The 20,047-nt window shown below is 43.2% G+C and overlaps 1 protein-coding gene across 1 annotated transcript in view; it reads left to right on the top strand.

Moving 5' to 3' along the window:
• LOC139384042 (latent-transforming growth factor beta-binding protein 2-like) overlaps positions 1-20,047 on the top strand; it is a 146,276-nt gene that overhangs the window by 54,215 nt on the left and 72,014 nt on the right. Inside the window, exons 4-5 of the mRNA XM_071128676.1 lie at positions 15,412-15,626; positions 16,614-16,790. Coding sequence (XP_070984777.1) covers positions 15,412-15,626; positions 16,614-16,790 — 392 coding nt within the window. The remainder of the gene's footprint in view (positions 1-15,411; positions 15,627-16,613; positions 16,791-20,047) is intronic.

The following is a 20,047-nucleotide window of genomic DNA, read 5'->3' as shown; positions in this document are numbered from 1 at the left end:
ACGAGCAATGTTTGTACCAAACAATCAGTCCCTTTGTTTGGGGAGAAATGGACGTCACATGACGCATATTCACTGTGTGTTTGTGTTCGTTTGTGCCCGACTGAAGGTGTGTGTGTCTGGAAACCACATACAGTCCCTTCAGAAAGTATTCATACCCCTTGACTTATTCAAAAATGTTACAGCCTGAATTTAAAATTGATTAAACATACAGTTGAAGTCTGAAGTTTACATACACTTAGGTTGGAGTCATTAAAACTTGTTTTTCAACCACTCCACAAATTTCTTGTTAACAAACTATAGTTTTAGCAAGTCGGTCAGGACATCTACTTTGTGCATGACACAAGTAATTTTTCCAACAATTGTTTACAGACGGATTATTTCACTTATAATTCACTGTATCACAATTCCAGTGGGTCAGAAGTTTACATACACTAAGTTGACTGTCCCTTTAAACAGCTTGGAAAATTCCTGAAGATGATGTCATGGCTTTAGAAGCTTCTGATAGGCTAATTGACATAATTTGAGTCAATTGGAGGTGTACCTGTGGATGTACTTCAAGGCCTACCTTCAAACTCAGTGCCTCTTTGGTTGATATCATGGGTAAAATCAAACTAAATCAGCCAAGAACTCAGAAACAAAATTGTAGACCTCCACAAGTCTGGTTCATCATTGCGAGCAATTTCCAAACGCCTGAAGATACCACGTTCATCTGTACAAACAATAGTACGCAAGTATAAACACCATGGGACCACGCATCTCCTAGAGATGAAAGAAATCAATCCCAGAACAACAGCATGGACCTTGTGTAGATGCTGGAGGAAACAAAACAGGTACAAAAGGATCTATATCCACAGTAAAACGAGTCCTAAATTGACATAACCTGAAAGGCCGCTCAGAAAGGAAGAAGCCACTGCTCAGAAACCGCCATAAAAAAGCCAGACTACGGTTTGCAACTGCACATGGGGACAAAGATTGTACTTTTTGAAGAAATGTCGTCTGGTCTGACGAAACAAAAATAGAACTGTTTGGCCATAATAACCGTCATTATGTTTGGAGGAAAAAGGTTGGAGGCTTGCAGGCCGAAGAACACCATCCCAACCATGAAGCATGGGGGTGGCAGCATCATGTTGTGGGGGTGCTTTGCTGCAGGAGGGACTGGTGACTTCACAAAACAGATGGCATCATGAGGTAGGAAAATGATGTGGATATATTGAAGCAACATCTCAAGACATCAGTCAGGAAGTTAAAGCTTGGTTGCAAATGGGTCTTCCAAATGGACAATGACCCCAAACATACTTCCAAAGTTGTGGCAAAATGGCTTAAGGACAACAAAGTCAAGTTTTTGGAGTGGCCATCACAAATCCCTGACCTCAATCCTATAGAAAATGTGTGGGCAGAAATGAAGAAGGAGGCCTACAAACCTGACTCAGTTACACCAGCTCTGTCAGGAGGAATGGGCCAAAATTCACCCAACTTATTGTGGGAAGCTTGTGGAAGGCTACTCAAAACATTTGACCCAAGTTAAGCAATGTAAAGGCAATGTTACCAAATACTAATTGAGTGTATGTAAACTTCTGACCCACTGGGAATGTGATGAAAGAAATAAAGCTGAAATAAATCATTATTTCTACTATTATTCTGACATTTCACATTCTTAAAATAAAGTGGTGATCCTAGCTCACCTAAGACAGGGAATTCTTACTAGGATTAATTGTCAGGAATTGTGAGAAACTAAGTTTAAATGTATTTGGCTAAGGTGTATGTAAACTTCCGACTTCAACTATATGTTTTCTCTCACCCATATACACACAATACCTTATGAAAACAAAGTGAAAACATGTTTTCTGAATTATTTGCTAATTTATTGAAAATTAAATACAGAAATATCTCATTTACATAGGTATTCAAACCCCCGAGTCAATACTGAGTAGAAATACCTTTGGTGGCGATTACAGCTTTGAGACGTCTTTATCAGCTTTGCACATCTGGGTTAGGGAATTTTTTTCCATTCTTCCTTGCAGAATTTCTCAAGCTCTGTTAAGTTAGATGTGGAGCGGCGGTGAACAGCAATCTTCAAGTCTTTCCACTGATTTTCAATGGGATTCAAGTCTGGGTTTTGACCTGGCCACTCAAGGACAATCATGGTGATCCAGTTGAAACAACGGAATCACTACAAAAGAGACTGAAACACCTACAGTATATGACAGAGAGACACATATGCATCTCAACGCTGTCACTTTGAGCAACTTTTTGCACAAGAAATTGATTACACGAGGCCTTAGTATCCAGAAGGCACCCACAATTGGCAGAGAGATTGAGAATTTCTGTGACCAGTGGTGCCAAATTATGAAAAAATTCTCATTTGATTTCATGGCTCTCATTATCCAGGAAATAGCTTAGCTTGGGTGGAATACGTGAGAAGATACAAGCAGTGAGATTACAACTGCACTGAGACTTTGGGAGTTATTTTGTCTCATAAATGATAAGATTCCAAATGTGAATGTGTCAAGTATGGGTGAGACGACTGTTGGGTGACACAATGGAGAATGACATTCCCCACAGAACGAATACCCATTTTCGAGTCAAAACCACCATGTAACAATGGCGCCGGAGAAGAAGGCTGATGTGTTACATGTCCCCAACCGATTTAGTTATTTTGTTTGTTTATTTTAGTTGTTTGTAACTTATTTTTTAACTTATTTTGTACATAATGTTGCCGCTACTGACTCTTATGAACGAAAATAACTTCTGGACATCAGGACTGCGATAACTCACCACGGACTGGCAGAATCCTTTCTTTCCTTTAACGAGTCTGACGAGCCCGACGCGAATGATATACTGCTTTCTCAGGAACAGGCTCAGATTCCCGTGATTTGCGTGAAGAGGAGGTGGAGAAAAAGGGCCAGAGGGCGGGCTGCCTTCTGAGAATTCGTAGGCGATCAAATAAACCCCCACTTCCTTAATTTCTGCTAGCAAACTTGCAATCTTTGGAGATTAAAATCGATGACCTACGCAGAGATTATACTACCAACGGGACATTCAAAACTGTAATATCTTATGCTTCACGGAGTCGTGACTGAACGATGACACTATCAACATACAGCTGGCTGGTTATGCGCTGTACCGGCAGGACAGAACAGTGGCGTCTGGTAAGACAAGGGGTGGCGGACTATGTATTTTTGTAAATAACAGCTGGTGCATGATATCTAAGGATGTCTCAAGGTATTGCTCGCCTGAGGTAGAGTATCTCATGATAAGCTGTAGACCACACTATCTACCTAGAGAGTTTTCATCTGTATTTTTTGTAGATGTTTACTTACCACCACAGACTGAGGCTGGCGCTAAGACAGCATTGAATGAGCTGTATTCCGCCATAAGCAAACAAGAAAACGCTCACCCAGAGGCCAAAACGCTCACCCAGCTGTTCCGGAAGACTGTGTGATCACGCTCTCCACAACCGATGTGAGTAAGACCTTTAAACAGATCAACATTCACAAGGCCACAGGGCCAGACGGATTACTAGGACATGTACTGCGAGCATGCGCTGACCAACTGGCAAGTGTTTTCACTGACATTTTCAACCTCTCTCTGTCCGAGTCTGTAATGCCAACATGTTTTAAGCAGACCACCATAGTCCCTGTGCCCAAGAACACTAAGTTAACCTGCCTAAATGACTACCGACCCGTAGTACTCACGTCTGTAGCCATGAAGTGCTTTGAAAGGCTGGTCGCGGCTCACATCAACACCATTATCCCAGAAACCCTAGACCCACTCCAATTTGCATACTGCCCTAACAGATCCACAGATGATGCAATCTCTATTGCACTCCACACTGCCCCTTCCCATCTGGACAAAAGGAACACCAATGTGAGAATGCTATTCATTGACTACAGCTCAACACCATAGTGCCCTCAAAGCTCATCAATAAGCTAAGGACCCTGGGACAGATCCTGGACTTCTTGACGGGTTGCCCCCAGGTGATAAGGGTAGGTAACAACACATCCGCCACACTGATCCTCAACACAGGGGCCCCGCAGGGGTGCCTGCTCAGTCCCCTCCTGTACTCCCTGTTCACTCATGACTGCACGGCTAGGCACGACTCCAACACCATCATTATGTTTGCTACTGTTGTGTCATTGGCAAACATAATGATCACAGACAACGACGAGACAGCCTATAGGGAGGAGGTTAGAGACCTGGCCGTGTGGTGCCAGGACAACAACATCTCCCTCAACATGATCATGACAAAGAGATGATTGTGGACTATAGGAAAAAGGGGACCGAGCATTCCCCCATTCTCATCGACGGGGCTGCAGTGGAGCAGGTTGAGAGCTTCAAGTTCCTTGGTGGCCACATCACCGACAAACTAACATTGTCCAAGCACACCAAGGCAGTCGTGAAGAGGGCACTACAAAACCTATTCCCCCCCAGGAGACTTTAAAGATTTTGCATGGGTCCTCAGATCCTCAAAAGGTTTTACAGCTGCACCATCGAGAGCATCTTGACTGGTTGCATCACTGCCTGGTATGGCAAATGCTCTGCCTCCCGACCGCAAGGCACTACAGAGGGTAGTGCGAACTACCCAGTACATTACTGAGACCAAGCTTCCTGCCATCCAGTACCTCTATACCAGGCGGTGTCAGAGGAAGGCCATAAAAATTGTCAAAGATTCCAGCCACCCTAGTCAGAGACTGTTCTCTCCGCTACTGCACGGCAAGCGGTACCGGAGTGCCAGTCTAGGTCCAAGAGGCTTGGACATAAGACTCCTGAACATCTAATCAAATGGCTACGCAGACTATTTGCATTTCCTCCCCCCTCTTTTACCATGCTGATACACTCTGTTGTTATCATCTATGCATAGTTAATAACTATACCTAAATGTACATATTACCTCAACTAACTGGTGCCCCAGGAACATTGACTCTGTACTGGTACCCCCCTGTATATAGTTTCACTATTGTTATTTTACTGCTGCTCTTTAATTACTTGTTACTTTTATTTTTTATTCTTATCCGTATTTTTTGTTAAATTGCATTGTTGGTTAGGGGCTCGTAAGTAAGCATTTCACTGTAAGGTCTACACCTGTTGTATACGGTGCATGTGACTAATACAATTCGATTTGATTAGATATGATTTTGTCTGCCCAGATACAGAAATCCCTCCCTAGAAACAAACTGCAGATTGGTGGAAAAAGATGTGTCTCAGATTTTGAATAAGAAATGCGAATACAGAGTCTACAAGTATCTCCCTTAAGAACAGAGACAAGCGTTGGATGTTTAAGAAATTATTCCACTTTGATAGTGCGTAATGTTGGGCGCAGTTGTGGTGTTGTTAAACCGTGATGACTATGTGAATGAGATCTGGGGACAATTGAACAACATCACTTTCTATCAGAAATTGTCACGTGACCCCACACCACTGTTCAAAGATGAGATCACTGCAAGCTAAAGTCTCTTGTGGAAAGTGGAGACGTTCCAATCAGGAACATTATTTATGCTTTACCAAAAATCCACAAACGACTGGATAAGCCACCAAGGAGACCTATTCTGGCCTTCAGCCTCACTGACTGAAAATATTTCTGCTTTTGTACATTTCGTTCTAAAACCCAGTGTGGTGTCACTCCCAGCATATGTACGCACTTCTACGGACATGATTAACACCCTCAAGACATTGCACAATATCCATGGGGAGATGCTTATGGCTTGCTTTGATGTTGAATCACTGTACACTAATATCCTCAACCAGGGAGGCCTAGAAGCCATGGCACACTGTCTTAGTCAACAACCCACTGGCACACTGTCTTAGTCAACAACCCACTGGCACACTGTCTTAGTCAACAACCCACTGGCACACTGTCTTAGTCAACGACCCACTGGCACACTGTCTTAGTCAACAACCCACTGGCACACTGTCTTAGTCAACAACCCACTGGCACACTGTCTTAGTCAACAACCCACTGGCACACTGTCTTAGTCAACAACCCACTGGCACACTCCCTAGCACTAACTGTATTGTTAGACTTGCTGAGATTGTTCTGACTAAGAACTTTTTTATGTTTGAAAATGACATGTTCATTCAACAGAAGGGAACTGCTATGAGTAGTAAAATGGCACCAAATTATGACGATCTGTATGTGGGGTTGTTTGAGAAGAATGTGATTTTCAGCCCTAACTATCCATTCTTGCTCCATATCAGACTCTGGAAACGCTTCATTTATGATGTATTCCTTCTATTCCAGGGCACAGTAGAGGAACTTTATCTATTCCACTCCTTCATCAATACAAGCAGTGAACATTTGAAATGCCCATTCACCTTTAATGCACATGAAGCAAGTTTTCTGGACATTTTGATTAAGTGGGAGGGGGGCGGGGTAAAGCCGACGGACAGGAATTCTCAAAACAGTCGCATACCCAGGATTTGTAACACACAGTGACAATGACAACCAAGCCGACTATCTGGATGAGCGTTTCAGACAGCGGGGTTACCCAGAGGAATGGCTGCAGGACGCAAGGGAACGTTATAAAAATATGACCCAGGATGACAGCCTCACGCCCAAACCTCCCCACCTTCCTGACCAACCACGTTCAATGCTTCCTTCACTTGGTAAATTTCTAGACAAGTGCTGGACAGTAACTATAGATGTGGCGGATGTACCCAGTGTAACTTTATGAACAAATGCACAATGTTCGTAAAGACCATTAAGATTAAGGGCATCATTATTCTATTAAAAAAAAGTAATATGCCGGATCAAGTGTATTTGTGGTCTATGCTATGTAGGAAAAACAAAACGAGCTCTGAAAACAAGGATAGCAGATCACAGGAGTAATATCAGGACACTTGACCAGAGAAACCCTGTGGCTGCACATTTAATGGAAGCTCGTCAGAACATTAGCTCTTTGAGACACATTGACATCGAACATGGTAAGACTCCTAGGAGGGGGGAGATACTGATAATCTATTGTTGAGAAGAGAATTGTATTGGATTCACCGGTTTTGTACCATGTCTCCTAGAGTTTGATATCAGACCATTTCTTATATGAATATGGCACTTTGATTTGTCTTGCCTTCCAGTTTACCCACTTGGTCATTTTGTAAATATATATTATTTTCTGGAACTACTGCATGTACCCATCTCATTGTTATTAAATTATTAGATAAACAATTTGTTTTGGCACCCACCATGCGTCATGTCTGCAATGGTCATGTGAAGTGAAATGTGGATATTTTGGGATGTGAGCACTCAGTTTGTTTGACATGACGAAGATCCGTTTCAGATTGAATCGGTGTCAATAAATCTGTGAATTGGGAGGTTTAACAGTGTTCTATATCATTCAAGGACTTTCAAATTCTTGTTCTGGAGCCATTGCAGCTTTGCTTTGGTTGTATGCTTGGGATCATTGTTTTGTTGGAACGTACATTTTCAGTCTAAGGTCATTGGCACTCTGGGGTAGGGTCTCATCAAGGATTTACCTGTATTTGGCTCCATTCATTGTTCCCTCTATCATTACCAGTCTCCCTGCGCTTGCCACTGATAAGCATCACTATCCACCACCATGCTTCCCAGTAGTGATGGTGTTAAACAGGTGATGAGCTGTGCCTGGTTTTCTCCAGACATAGTGCTTTGCATTCAGGCCAAAGAGTCAAATGTTTGTCTCATCAGACCACAGAATCTTTTGCCTCATGCTCTGAGTCTTTCACGTGCCTTTTTGCAAACTCCAGGTGTGCTCTCATGTGACTTCATCTCAGGAGTGGCTTCCGTCAGGCTACTCTCCCATGAAGTTCAGAATGGTGTAGTGCTGTAGAAACTGTTTGCCTTCTTGCAGGTTCTCCTCTCTCAGCCAAGGAACTCTGTAGTTCTGTCAAAGTAATCACTGGGTTCTTGGCCACCTCTCTGACCAAGGTCCTTCTTGCCCTGTTGTTCAGTTTGGTTGGACGGCCAGCTCTAGGCAGAATCTGGGTAGTTTCATTTTTTTTCAATTTCCCAATGATGGAGACCACTGTGTTCTTGGAAACTTTCAACACTCTAGAAATTGTTTTATACACTTCCCCAGAAATATGCTTCAGCACAATCTACAGCCAGTTCCTTGGACTTCATGATATAGTTTCTACTCTGACATGCACTGTCAACTGTGGGACCTTATATAGACAGGTGTTTCATTCTAAATCATGTCCAAACAATTGAATTGACCACAGGTGGACTCCAATCAAGTTGTAGCGACATCTCAAGGATGATCAAAGGAAATTGAATGCACCTGAGCTCAATTTGGAATGTCATAGCAAAGGGGTGTGAATACTTTTGTCTCATCAGACCATTATTACGGAGAATCAGACAAATTATTGCTCTCTTTGCCACCTCTGTTAAAGGTCCCCAAATCACACACATCACTGGGTCGCTCGTCTTTTAAGATCGCTGCAGCTAGCAACTTGAACAAGCTGCAACAAATACTCAAACTGGAAAGTTTTATCTCAATCTCTTCATTCAAAGACTCAATAATGGACACTCTTACTAACAGTTGTGGCTGCTTTGAGTGATATATTGTTGTCTCTACCTTCTTACCCTTTGTGTTGTTGTCTGTGCCCAATAATGTTTGTACCATGTTTTGTGCTTGCTACCATGTTCTTCTGCTGCCATGTTGTGTTACTACCATGCTGTGTTGTCATGTGTTGCTGCCTTGCTATGTTGTTGTCTTTGGGCTCTCTTTATGCAGTGTTGTGTTGTCTCTCTTGTTGTGATGTGTGCTTTGTTCTATATATATATATATATATATATATATATATTATAATTGATTATCCCCCATCCCCACAGCAGGCCTTTTCCCTTTTTGACTTTTGGTAGGCCATAATTACAAATAAGAATTTGTTCTTAACTGACTTACCTAGTTAAATAAAGGTTAAATAAAATAAATATTGGCTACTTAGCTTATTCAAGGTTTGTAATTAGCCCAACTCAAATGCTGACAGCACAGGCAGAAACAGGCTTCCCACACAAAGGCAGTGTGGTTGTTTTGTTATTCCACACGGTTTTTCATACTTCTTATAGCTCTGTTTTACACTCGGGCTGATGCCCTTCTGTAAGTCAGACAGGTGCAGATGGATCCAAAGGGAAATCATGAGTGTTTTTCACGTAATTGCTGGATGCTAAAAAAATGATAACTTTTTTTATTTCAGTTAAAATGATCTATTTTTTTATTAAATGAACAATGCATTATGTGGGTTGAATGCTGTAACACAGAATAAACAATGAATAAAAGTCCCACGATGTTAGTGACTGACCATTACTGCTTATCACTTATTAACCATTCACATTACTTTACTGTCAGTTGTTGGGTATATTGCATTTGTTTTACTTCATGACTTTACTATTTCATTCCAAGTCATCATCTCATCGTTATAGAGCTGCTGTCTGACAAAATTACTACTTTTTAGTTCTTCAAAGTAAATAAGGAATACTTTTATGAACAACTGTCAATCACTTTGATCATGTATTTTCAGGTAGAGATACCTTGAGAAGCGTCAGCTGCTATCTATATGCCCTCACAATCACGCGTTGTTGTCTCTTCCATAGCAGGCGTAAATGATACACAGACCGGACAAGTAGATGCCCAAAGGATTATGGTCATTGTAGTTAATTACCACGTTTTATGTGCTAAACCACTTTTTCAGTCAAAAAGCAAGCCGAAATCTACCGCTCAGAATCTTTTTAACACATGACTTACATTTTATTTTATTTGACATGAACCTAATACAAATAGTTATGTAAGAATTAGGTTTGTGCAGTAGGCCTAATACATTACCACAGCATATTGGCTAAATGACTGGCCTGCCAATATTGTTCTTATCAGACCATATAGTATTTCAAAACTCAAGCTTTATTTCAAAACTCGACAAAACGAGTTTTCCTGGTCAGATCTCGTTTTTTTTCCCTGAGTTCATAGTTGTCTTGGACGGACTGAAGTCGGAAGTAGGAGATTTCCGAGTTCCAAGCTGTTTTGAACACAACATTAGGCTCAGCAAGCCTTCCTTTCTTCCGTTGAGACTGACCAGAGAGAGGGGACACCGTCTTTCACCTGATGGCGAAAGTCGAGTCGCAACTCATCAGCCTCATGCACAAATTCATGCTGTTCCTATGACCAGAGAAAATGAAATGAAAAATAATATATTAAAATACACGATGGGCTACAGTACTAATAATAATAAATACACAGGGCTATCTACAGTACTAATAATAATAAATACGCAGGGCTATCTACAGTACTAATAATAATAAATACACAGGGCTATCTACAGTACTAATAATAATAAATACACAGGGCTATCTACAGTACTAATAATAATAAATACGCAGGGCTATCTATAGTACTAATAATAATAAATACACAGGGCTATCTACAGTACTAATAATAATAAATACGCAGGGCTATCTACAGTACTAATAATAATAAATACACAGGGCTATCTACAGTACTACTAATAATAATAAATACGCAGGGCTATCTACAGTACTAATAATAATAAATACACAGGGCTATCTACAGTACTAATAATAATAAATACACAGTGCTATCTACAGTACTACTAATAATAATAAATACGCAGGGCTATCTACAGTACTAATAATAATAAATACACAGGGCTATCTACAGTACTAATAATAATAAATACACAGGGCTATCTACAGTACTACTAATAATAAATACACAGGGCTATCTACAGTACTACTAATAATAATAAATACGCAGGGCTATCTACAGTACTAATAATAATAAATACACAGGGCTATCTACAGTACTAATAATAATAAATACACAGTGCTATCTACAGTACTAATAATAATAAATACACAGGGCTATCTACAGTACTTATAATAATAAATACACAGGGCTATCTACAGTACTAATAATAATAAATACACAGGGCTATCTACAGTACTAATAATAATAAATACACAGTGCTATCTACAGTACTAATAATAATAAATACACAGGGCTATCTACAGTACTTATAATAATAAATACACAGGGCTATCTACAGTACTAATAATAATAAATACACAGGGCTATCTACAGTACTAATAATAATAAATACGCAGAGCTATCTACAGTACTAATAATAATAAATACACAGGGCTATCTACAGTACTAATAATAATAAATACACAGGGCTATCTACAGTACTAATAATAATAAATACGCAGAGCTATCTACAGTACTAATAATAATAAATACACAGGGCTATCTACAGTACTAATAATAATAAATACACAGGGCTATCTACAGTACTACTAATAATAATAAATACACAGGGCTATCTACAGTACTAATAATAATAAATACGCAGAGCTATCTACAGTACTAATAATAATAAATACACAGGGCTATCTATAGTACTGCTAATAACAAACACGCAGGGCTATCTTGTAAGAGTCGTGTGTATAGGTGGCAGGGAAGTCAGGCGCATCAAACTGAGTGTAAGGCCGTAGGGAGACCGGGCAAAGGGAGGACAGGACTTAGAAAAACGATCCACAATGACCAGGATCGTGGTGTTACCCTGTGAAGGTGGAAGATCAGTTAAAAAATCCACCGACAGGTGCGACCACGGCTGTTGTGGAACGGGTAAGGGTTGTAACTTACCTCTGGGCAGGTGTCTAGGAGCCTTGCACTGGGCGCACACTGAGCATGAGGAAACATAAATCCTCACGTCCTTAGCTAAAGTGGGCCACCAGTACCTCCCATCAAGACAGCGCACCGTCCGACCTATCACAGGATGAACAGAAGGGGGTTAGGTGTGGGCCCAATAGATCAGTCGGTCGCGGACAGCAGATGGAACGTACAGATGCTCAGCTGGACACTGAGGGGGAGAGGGCTCTGCACCTGACGCCCGCTCAATGTCCGTGTCCAGCTCCCACACTACTGGCGCCATCAAACACCAAACCGCCATCCTTCTTCTTCACAAAAAATAAACTCCAGGAGACGGGTGAAATGGAGGGCTGAATGAACCCCTGATGCAGGGATTCAGAGACATATGTCTCCATTGCCTCCGTCTCCACTTGCGACGGGATACACGTGACTCCTGGGAAATGCAGCATCTACCAGGAGATCTATCGCACAACCCCATCGATGGGGTGGTAATTGAGTCGCCTTCTTTTTACAGAAGGCGAGAGTCAAATTGGCATATTCTGGGGGAATGCGCCCGGTGGAGACCTGAACTTTTATTCATGAAATTCCCAGCTTCGCCTGAATCTACTAGCGGGGGGAAATACTGGGAACGCGGGGAAAATTCAGGAAAGTGACAGAGACAAACATATGTGCAACAGAGGGCTCTGGATGAGAATGGTGCCTACTCACCTGGGGTGACGCCAGAGTGCCCTGCCTGCTGCCTTGATTCCCAGAGGAACCAACCCAGCACCGACCAGCAATGTGACCTCTGCAACCACATATGGTGCTCGAGCGGGAACCCCCTCAGGTCTCCCTGCGCACCATCCCTCCCAACTCCATGGGTACAGGAGAGAGGGCGCGGGAGGATGGAACAACCAGACCCCGATCCAGACGTCCACGAGTAGCCAGCATGTTGTCCAGCCTGATGGACATGTCAAATACTGTCCTGAAATGGCGGGTGAACTCCTCAAAGCTGGTTGAGAGAATGCCAAGAGTGGGCAAAGCTGTCATCAAGGCAAAAGGTGGCTACTTTGAAGAAGTATATTTAGATTGAACACTTTTTTGGTTACTACATGATTCCATATGTTTTATTTGTATTTTTGATGACTTCACTATTATTCTACAATATAGAAATTGTAAGAAATTAAGAAAAACCTTTTCATGAGTAGATATATGTATAGTGTATATATATATACAAATATTTATTTAGTATTTTTATGAATTATACATTTTTGTATGAATTTTTCAGGGGGTGCTGCATCATTCTCAGCATCACTACTTAGCGTGGCTATGGTTGTGATAGTGCATGCGATGCAACAACAGTGCTTGAAAGAAGGTGTCCAGGAGGAATGTCCAGAATATTTTGGTGTCTCATTTGTGCCTGGATCCATGTTGGATCTAATATCCCTAATGGGTTGATGTTGATCATTTCTTCTTGTCTGCTTGATTTACAGCAGGGTCTCGTTAGATTTAACAGAGGAAGCATGAAGGTATTGTCTTCATGTTTTCATATGTTTTTGTGCCTGGGATTGGACATCGAGTCTACTGTGCGCAGTTGTGTAGGATCGACTATTGTGCAACACCCAACACTATTCCTATACATTGTTCTGGATATAATGAGAACAAATTACACAGCCTAGTGTGGTTCTTCACAATATGATCTGTTAAGAAACAACATGACAAATGCATTTTGTTTTCCATGTTACACCTGCAATTTTAAAACAATACAAGGGGCCGCCAACTTGAACTTGAATTTGGAGCTCAGAAATGTAATTACTAGAATAGGCCTACCTTGAAAATCAGACATCTCCTAAATTTGGTGCTTGAAAAGTCCTTGTAATTATTGTAGCCAATTTATAAGTTCTCCTGCTCCTTTATAATTATCCGTGATTTCATTGTTTTTGTGAGAGATTTTTTGTTTGTTTACCGTCGCTTCAATGGAAGGGTGAGTATCTACTCTGTTGCGGTAAAACCACGCGTGGTTATTAGTATACAAATCCTGTTTTTTGGTCACTTTCTCATTATAAAAACAGCAACGGTGAGATTCAAATGGTGAGATTAATGCTACCGCGCTATTCACTACTTTATTATGTGTGTCGGCCACATAGGTTACAGAACAATCGCCATTCATGCATCCAATCTATTTAGGCATTGTCCACATTATTCTGAGATATTTTAGAATGTAATAATAATTGAATATCAATACATTAGCAAGGCCTAAAAAATGACATCTCGAGCATGCAAGCTAACTCCCTTTTACATCAAAAACATACACATACACATCACAGGAAGCCCCTAATATCTAACAGGTACTGTACACATATATACAGTGCACTCAGAAAGTATTCATACCCCTTGACTTATTCCACGTTTTGCTGTGTTACAGCCTGAATTCAAAATTGATTCAATTCAACAACAAAAAATCTCACTCATCTATACACAATACCCCATAATGACAATGTGAAAACGGGTTTTTATAATGTTTTACAAATGTATTGAAAATGAAACACAGAGATATCTCATTTACATTAGTATTCACACCCCTGTTAGAATCACCTTTGCCAGCGATTACAGCTGAGAGTCTCAATTTTATTTTTTATTATTCTTCAAGTTCAAGTCAATTTCGTTGTTGATCATTTCTAGACAGCCGTTTTCAAGTCTTGCCATACATTTTCAAGCTGACTTATATCAAAACTCTAACTAGGCCACTCGGTAACATTCGATGCCGTCTTGGTAAGCAACTTCAGTGTATATTTTGGCCTTGTATTTTAGGTTATTGTCCTGTTGAAAGGTGAACCAGGTTTTCCTCTAGGATTTTGCCTGTGCTTAGCTCTATTCCGTTTATTGTTAGTCCTTGCCGATGACAAGCATACCGACGCTAGGAAATATGAAGAGTAGTTCTAAGTGATGTGTTGTGATAGATTTGTGGGACACAAAGATGAGGTAGTCATTCAACAATCATGTTAAACACTATCATTTCTCACAGGGAGTCCATGCAACTTATTATGTGACTTGTTAAGCACATTATTAGTCCTGAACTTATTTAGACTTGCCATAACAAAGGGGTTGAATACTTATTTACTCAAGACACGTCAGCTTTTCATTTGTTAATCATTTGTAAACATTTAGGCTAGTTACACAACAACATTTGGAAAAAGTCACGGGGTGTGAATACTTTCTGGAGGCACTGTATTTGTCCGTAAATGTACATAGTGAACTCGTACACATTGTAAATACGTAAATAGATATTTACTAGTCTAACATTTCTGAAAATGACCTACTGCTTGCATGTCAAAATCAGACTGGGAAGAAGTGACGTTTCGCAGTCTCCCCCTATCTGCAAGCGTAGCCAATGACATAACACCAACTAATAGAAATACATAAACATTGAATACATATTTCTGCAGTGGCAAGTGGAAACATAACCAACTCTGCTACACACATGCTGCCCTGACTTGCAACAGATGTGAGTAAGTGGATCACTATAGGGCCTAAGTACGATATGATATTCTTGATTCAATTATATAAAAAAAACATGGAATCTCATCTATAAAATAAACTAAGTAATGCTATGACCTAAGACAGACATAATGCTGTTTGTCTTTCACACTCTCTCAGACATGCGGTGTTAGGTTTAACATGTTGACCATGTGTAAGTGGATTATACGCTGGTTTTCTCTATGTTGGTCGTGTATGTTTAGTGACTGTTGTCGAGGGAGAGGTTTGAAGGGTCTGGTGTCATCTGTCTCGTTACCAGGACCCAGGTGAGGCGAGGACCAGCCGACTCATCGTCTCCTCAGCAGACTGGGACGTCTCGCACCGTCAAGCGATACCCATCGTCCACTGGCCCCATCACATCCAACGCTCTGCCTAATGGGAACGGACATGACATTGGGAACGCCAATGGACACTCAAGTAACGGCCACAGAGCCACCACCAATGGCCACGCCAACAATGCAGTGGCGCCAGCAGGTAATGACCAGAATGAATGTTTCACCCGAGATGATACAACGGTTCTTTATTGCTTTATTGCCCTGCTTTGACAAAAAAGAAGGGGAAAAAAGAAGAAAAATGACATGTATGACACACAGTGAGTTTCTGTCTTCACTAAATGTAACATTAGATTTGGGGGGAAAAGTGTTGTTGGCTCTGTCCCAGGCCCCTCTCTTCTCCCTTCCTCCCTCTGCCCTCTCTTCCCTCCCTCCCCTCCCTGTGGTTTTCATCACACGAGCGACAGACGTTTGATATCCCAGCCGTGTGCCTGGGGGGTTAGCCGTCTCCACTCTATGCTCTGGAGCGTCTCCAGTGTGCAGACACAGGACAGCCCTGCTCCCTCTCTGTAGACCCAGAGAGGGAGGTGGGAGGAGGGGGGAGGCACCACGGTCCTCACTGTCACCTTGGATCCATGACAGGTCACACCCGAAAGAAACCCCCCCCCCCCACCACCAGAAACCTCCAAAAACAAAACCTTTTAATGACCTACTCCTCTCCCCTCCAACCCTCTCAGAACAGAACAGTGCCCTCTGTAAAGCTGTCTGCTGTCCAAGTTTCTCTTGTTTTTCCATCCTACCAGGGCAACGGGTGTTGAACAGCTTCCCACCATTACACAAGGTTTACTCACACATCTAGAACACCTTATCCCAATGACAAAGGCTTGGAGGCCAGCCCCCATGCTTAACTAGATTCCCCCCCCCCCCCACCCCTCCACAGGCATGCCCAGTGACACATCCTCCTTTCAGCTGCACAGTGCCATTGCCCAGACACTGGCACACACACTCACGCATAAACACACACACACGTCCAAACACACTCAAACTCATATAAACCTCCCCTTCTGCTGGGCTGACGAGGCAGCAGGTCCGGGGATTGTGTCTGTCTGTCGTCCATTAAAGATGCAGCTCTTCTCCAGTGCAGTGCTGCTCCTGTTCACCCAGGTCTCTGTGTGTCTTTGTGCTCCAGGGGCCAACCTCACTTCCAGCCTTGACCGCATCAAGATTGTCTTCACCCCCATGGTGTGTCGGAGGGTGTGCAGCGGCGGCCGCTGCTACAACAGCTGTGAGAAGGGTGACACCACCACCGTCTACAGTGAGAACCAGCAGCAGCATCAGCCGGCAAAGACCCAGGGCTTCAGACTCTGTGAGTGTTCCCCCTTTTTAATTCTCCTTCTCCTTCTCTCACTCCACCCATTTCTCTTCCTACGCTGTCTGAATGTAGTCCAGAGGTGAGAGGGGGAAAGAGGGGCTCCTGATAGACCCATTCCCACTGTGGAGCTGTCAACACTGAATGCCAGGCAGTGGGGAGAGAGAGGTGACAGAGTGGGGGAGATTATATGCCTGGGAGCAGTGTGAAAGAGAGAGAGGGGTAGAGGGAGGGAGAGAGAGAGGGGTAGAGATTAAGAGCAGGTCTCCCTCCCTTCGTGTCGCAGGACTCAGTGGAGGCTAACCACACACGTGGAAGGACCGCTCTCACGCTCCCAACAGTTAGCCCGGTCTCTTTGTGGTTTACACCTCCACGGTTAACCATTTAATGTGCTCACTGGGAGAGGGGGAGAGAGACAAAGAGAAAGGGAGAGAGAGGGAGTTGCAGAGTGAATAGGATTTTATAGGGATTACATTAAAGCTGCTATTTATCCGTGGGCTTTGCTACAAACTCACACAGGAGAGTAGTCTCCCTCTCTGCCTCTCCATGTGGGGGAGAACAATAACCAATACTGGGGGCCCGGCCCTGTTTCCCTTAGTGTTTCCCTCAGCCCTTACCATACAGCTAAGGCTTACAGTAATCACTCAAACTGATTAAAAGTGAAGGGTGCCCATACCACACACACACATGAACACAGGCTGCCGCCGCCCCACACTTAACACACTAAACTCCTCATGGGAGGAACTGGCTGAGTTATGAATAGATAAACAGGTTGTTTTGTAGATTTATGCTCCCATTAATAGGTTTTTGGAAAATGTAAAGCTACTCCAAACACAATGACTTGGCAGAGTCGTTGCACAACAATGCATTTCTGGCACTTCTGGGTGATCCTGAGAAGCAGTTTGTTTTTATGCCCGATTTTATTTTAAAGAAATCTCTGATCATTAAAACATCTGTAAAAAAGACTCCGTTAAAGGAAATTACTCAACATTCAAGCTGGCATTTTGTTGTTGCGGAAGTGCATGCTCCTCCTCAAGGAATGTCAAGTAGACAGCAAACAGTTATGTCATGTTGTTGTTATGTTCCCAACGTGGGGCAGTAAAAACTGGGTGGATTGCATCATTCCACTTTTGGGCTCCCTGGATTCACAACATTGAACAGTTATTCTAAACCCTGACATTACTCAGACAAGTGACTTAGAGAAACCCTTCAACAATGCATGTTAAAGGCAGATGGGGCTGGTGCTGGGGATGTGTGAGTGTGTGGCACGGGCATGAGTCTTCCTGTCTGTCTGGTGTCTGAATAGATGTGTGATGGGAGGTAAAGGGTAGATGAGAAAAAAGGTCAGGTTGATGTCTAGGAATAATTCCTGCCCCATGCTGAGGTGAGTTAGGTGAGACTGAGCCTGAGGCCGAGGCTGAGACAACCCTCTGAGGCGAGGCTGAGTATGAGGCCGAGGCTGAGACAACACTCTGAGGCGAGGCTGACATGAGACTGAGGCCGAGGCTGAGACAACACTCTGAGGCCAGTCTGTGTATGAGGCCGAGGATGAGACAACACTCTGAGGCGAGTCTGAGTCTGAGACTGAGGCCGATGCTGAGACAACACTCTGAGGCGAGACTGAGACAACACTCTGAGGCAAGGCTGAGGCCAAGGCTGAGACAACACTCTGAGGTGAGGCTGAGTCTGAGACTGAGGCCGATGCTGAGACAACACTCTGAGGCGAGACTGAGACAACACTCTGAGGCAAGGCTGAGGCCAAGGCTGAGACAACACTCTGAGGTGAGGCTGAGTCTGAGCCTGAGTCTGAGGCCAAGGCTGAGACAACACTCTGAGGCGAGTCTGAGTCTGAGGCAGAGACTGAGACAACACTCTGAGGCGAGTCTAAGACTGAGGCAGAGGCTGCGACAACACTCTGAGGCGAGGCTGAGACAACACTCTGAGGCAAGGCTGAGGCCGAGGATGAGACAACACTCTGAGGTGAGACTGAGTCTGAGCCTGAGACTGAGGCCAAGGCTGAGACAACACTGTGAGGCGAGAATGAGTATGAGGCCGAGGCTGAGACAACACTCTGAGGCGAATCTGTCTGAGACTGAGGCCGATGCTGAGACAACACTCTGAGACGAGACTGAGTCTGAGGCCGAGGCTGAGACAACACTCTGAGGCCGAGACTGAGACAACACTCTGAGGCGAGTCTGAGTCTGAGACTGAGGCCAAGACTGAGACAACACTCTGAGGCGAGTCTGGGACTAAGGCCAAGACTGAGACAACACTCTGAGGCAAGTCTGGGACTGAGGCCAAGACTGAGACAACACTCTGAGTCGAGACTGAGTATGAGCCTGAGACAACACTCTGAGGCTGAGACTGAGGCCGAGGCTGAGACAACACTCTGAGGCGAGGCTGAGTCTGAGGCTGAGTCCGAGGCTAAGACAACACTCTGAGGCCGAGGCTGAGGCTGTTCAGGCCTGTGCAGGGCTGCTCCCCAGATTGTTAAGAATTAATGGCCCTTTGTAGCTGATAATTTAGCCAGCATGTGTAATCACAGGGGGGCTTCCTGTGGGCCTGAACACTGGCTCCATGTCCCCCTCTTTCTCCACCACTCTCTTTCCTTCTCTCTCTCTCGCTCTCTCTCTCTCTCTCTCTCTCTCTCTCTCTCTCTCTCTGTCTGTCTGTCTGTCTCTGTCTGTCTGTCTGTCTGTCTGTCTGTCTGTCTGTCTGTCTGTGACAAGGGTTATAGCGCCACAACATGATTGGGTCCGAAGCCTTTAATGCCACAGATACAACTCTCTTTCATCTGCTGTTTTAGAAACCTGCCTCATCACAGGGGTCAGGATAACGGCATCCAAATATGCATTATAAAAAAAGGCATAGATATTTTTTCTTTTTTGCCTATAGAAGATTCCCTTTTATTGTGCCAGGCTGTTATCGATTTTTCATTTTCCAGGCTTTGAAGTTTGAGTCAGTTGAGGTTAAGGTTTGAGCGTCTCTGTAGATCCTGATATAGAGCAGGTATGTAGGACACTGGCACCTCTGCCAAGAGATAAGCAGAATGAAAGGCTGTGAAAGCAACCTGTCAAACACCAGCTGCTTTTCCTTCTAGAGGAACCTGTCATCACTACTGGAAGATTGCAGGGCGTAAATCAAACTATATGCAAAGACAATGTCAGCTAGGGATTCAATAGTCTTAAATGCTTAAGAACCAATTGCCGCACTCCATTGAAATTCTATCCAAGCTGTTATTTTGGTATGTGAGA

Source organism: Oncorhynchus clarkii, chromosome 25, assembly GCF_045791955.1.
Source record: "Oncorhynchus clarkii lewisi isolate Uvic-CL-2024 chromosome 25, UVic_Ocla_1.0, whole genome shotgun sequence".
Lineage (NCBI taxonomy): Eukaryota > Metazoa > Chordata > Actinopteri > Salmoniformes > Salmonidae > Oncorhynchus > Oncorhynchus clarkii.
The sequence above is the reverse complement of the archived record's forward strand: the minus strand, read 5'-3'. Positions and strand labels throughout refer to the sequence as shown.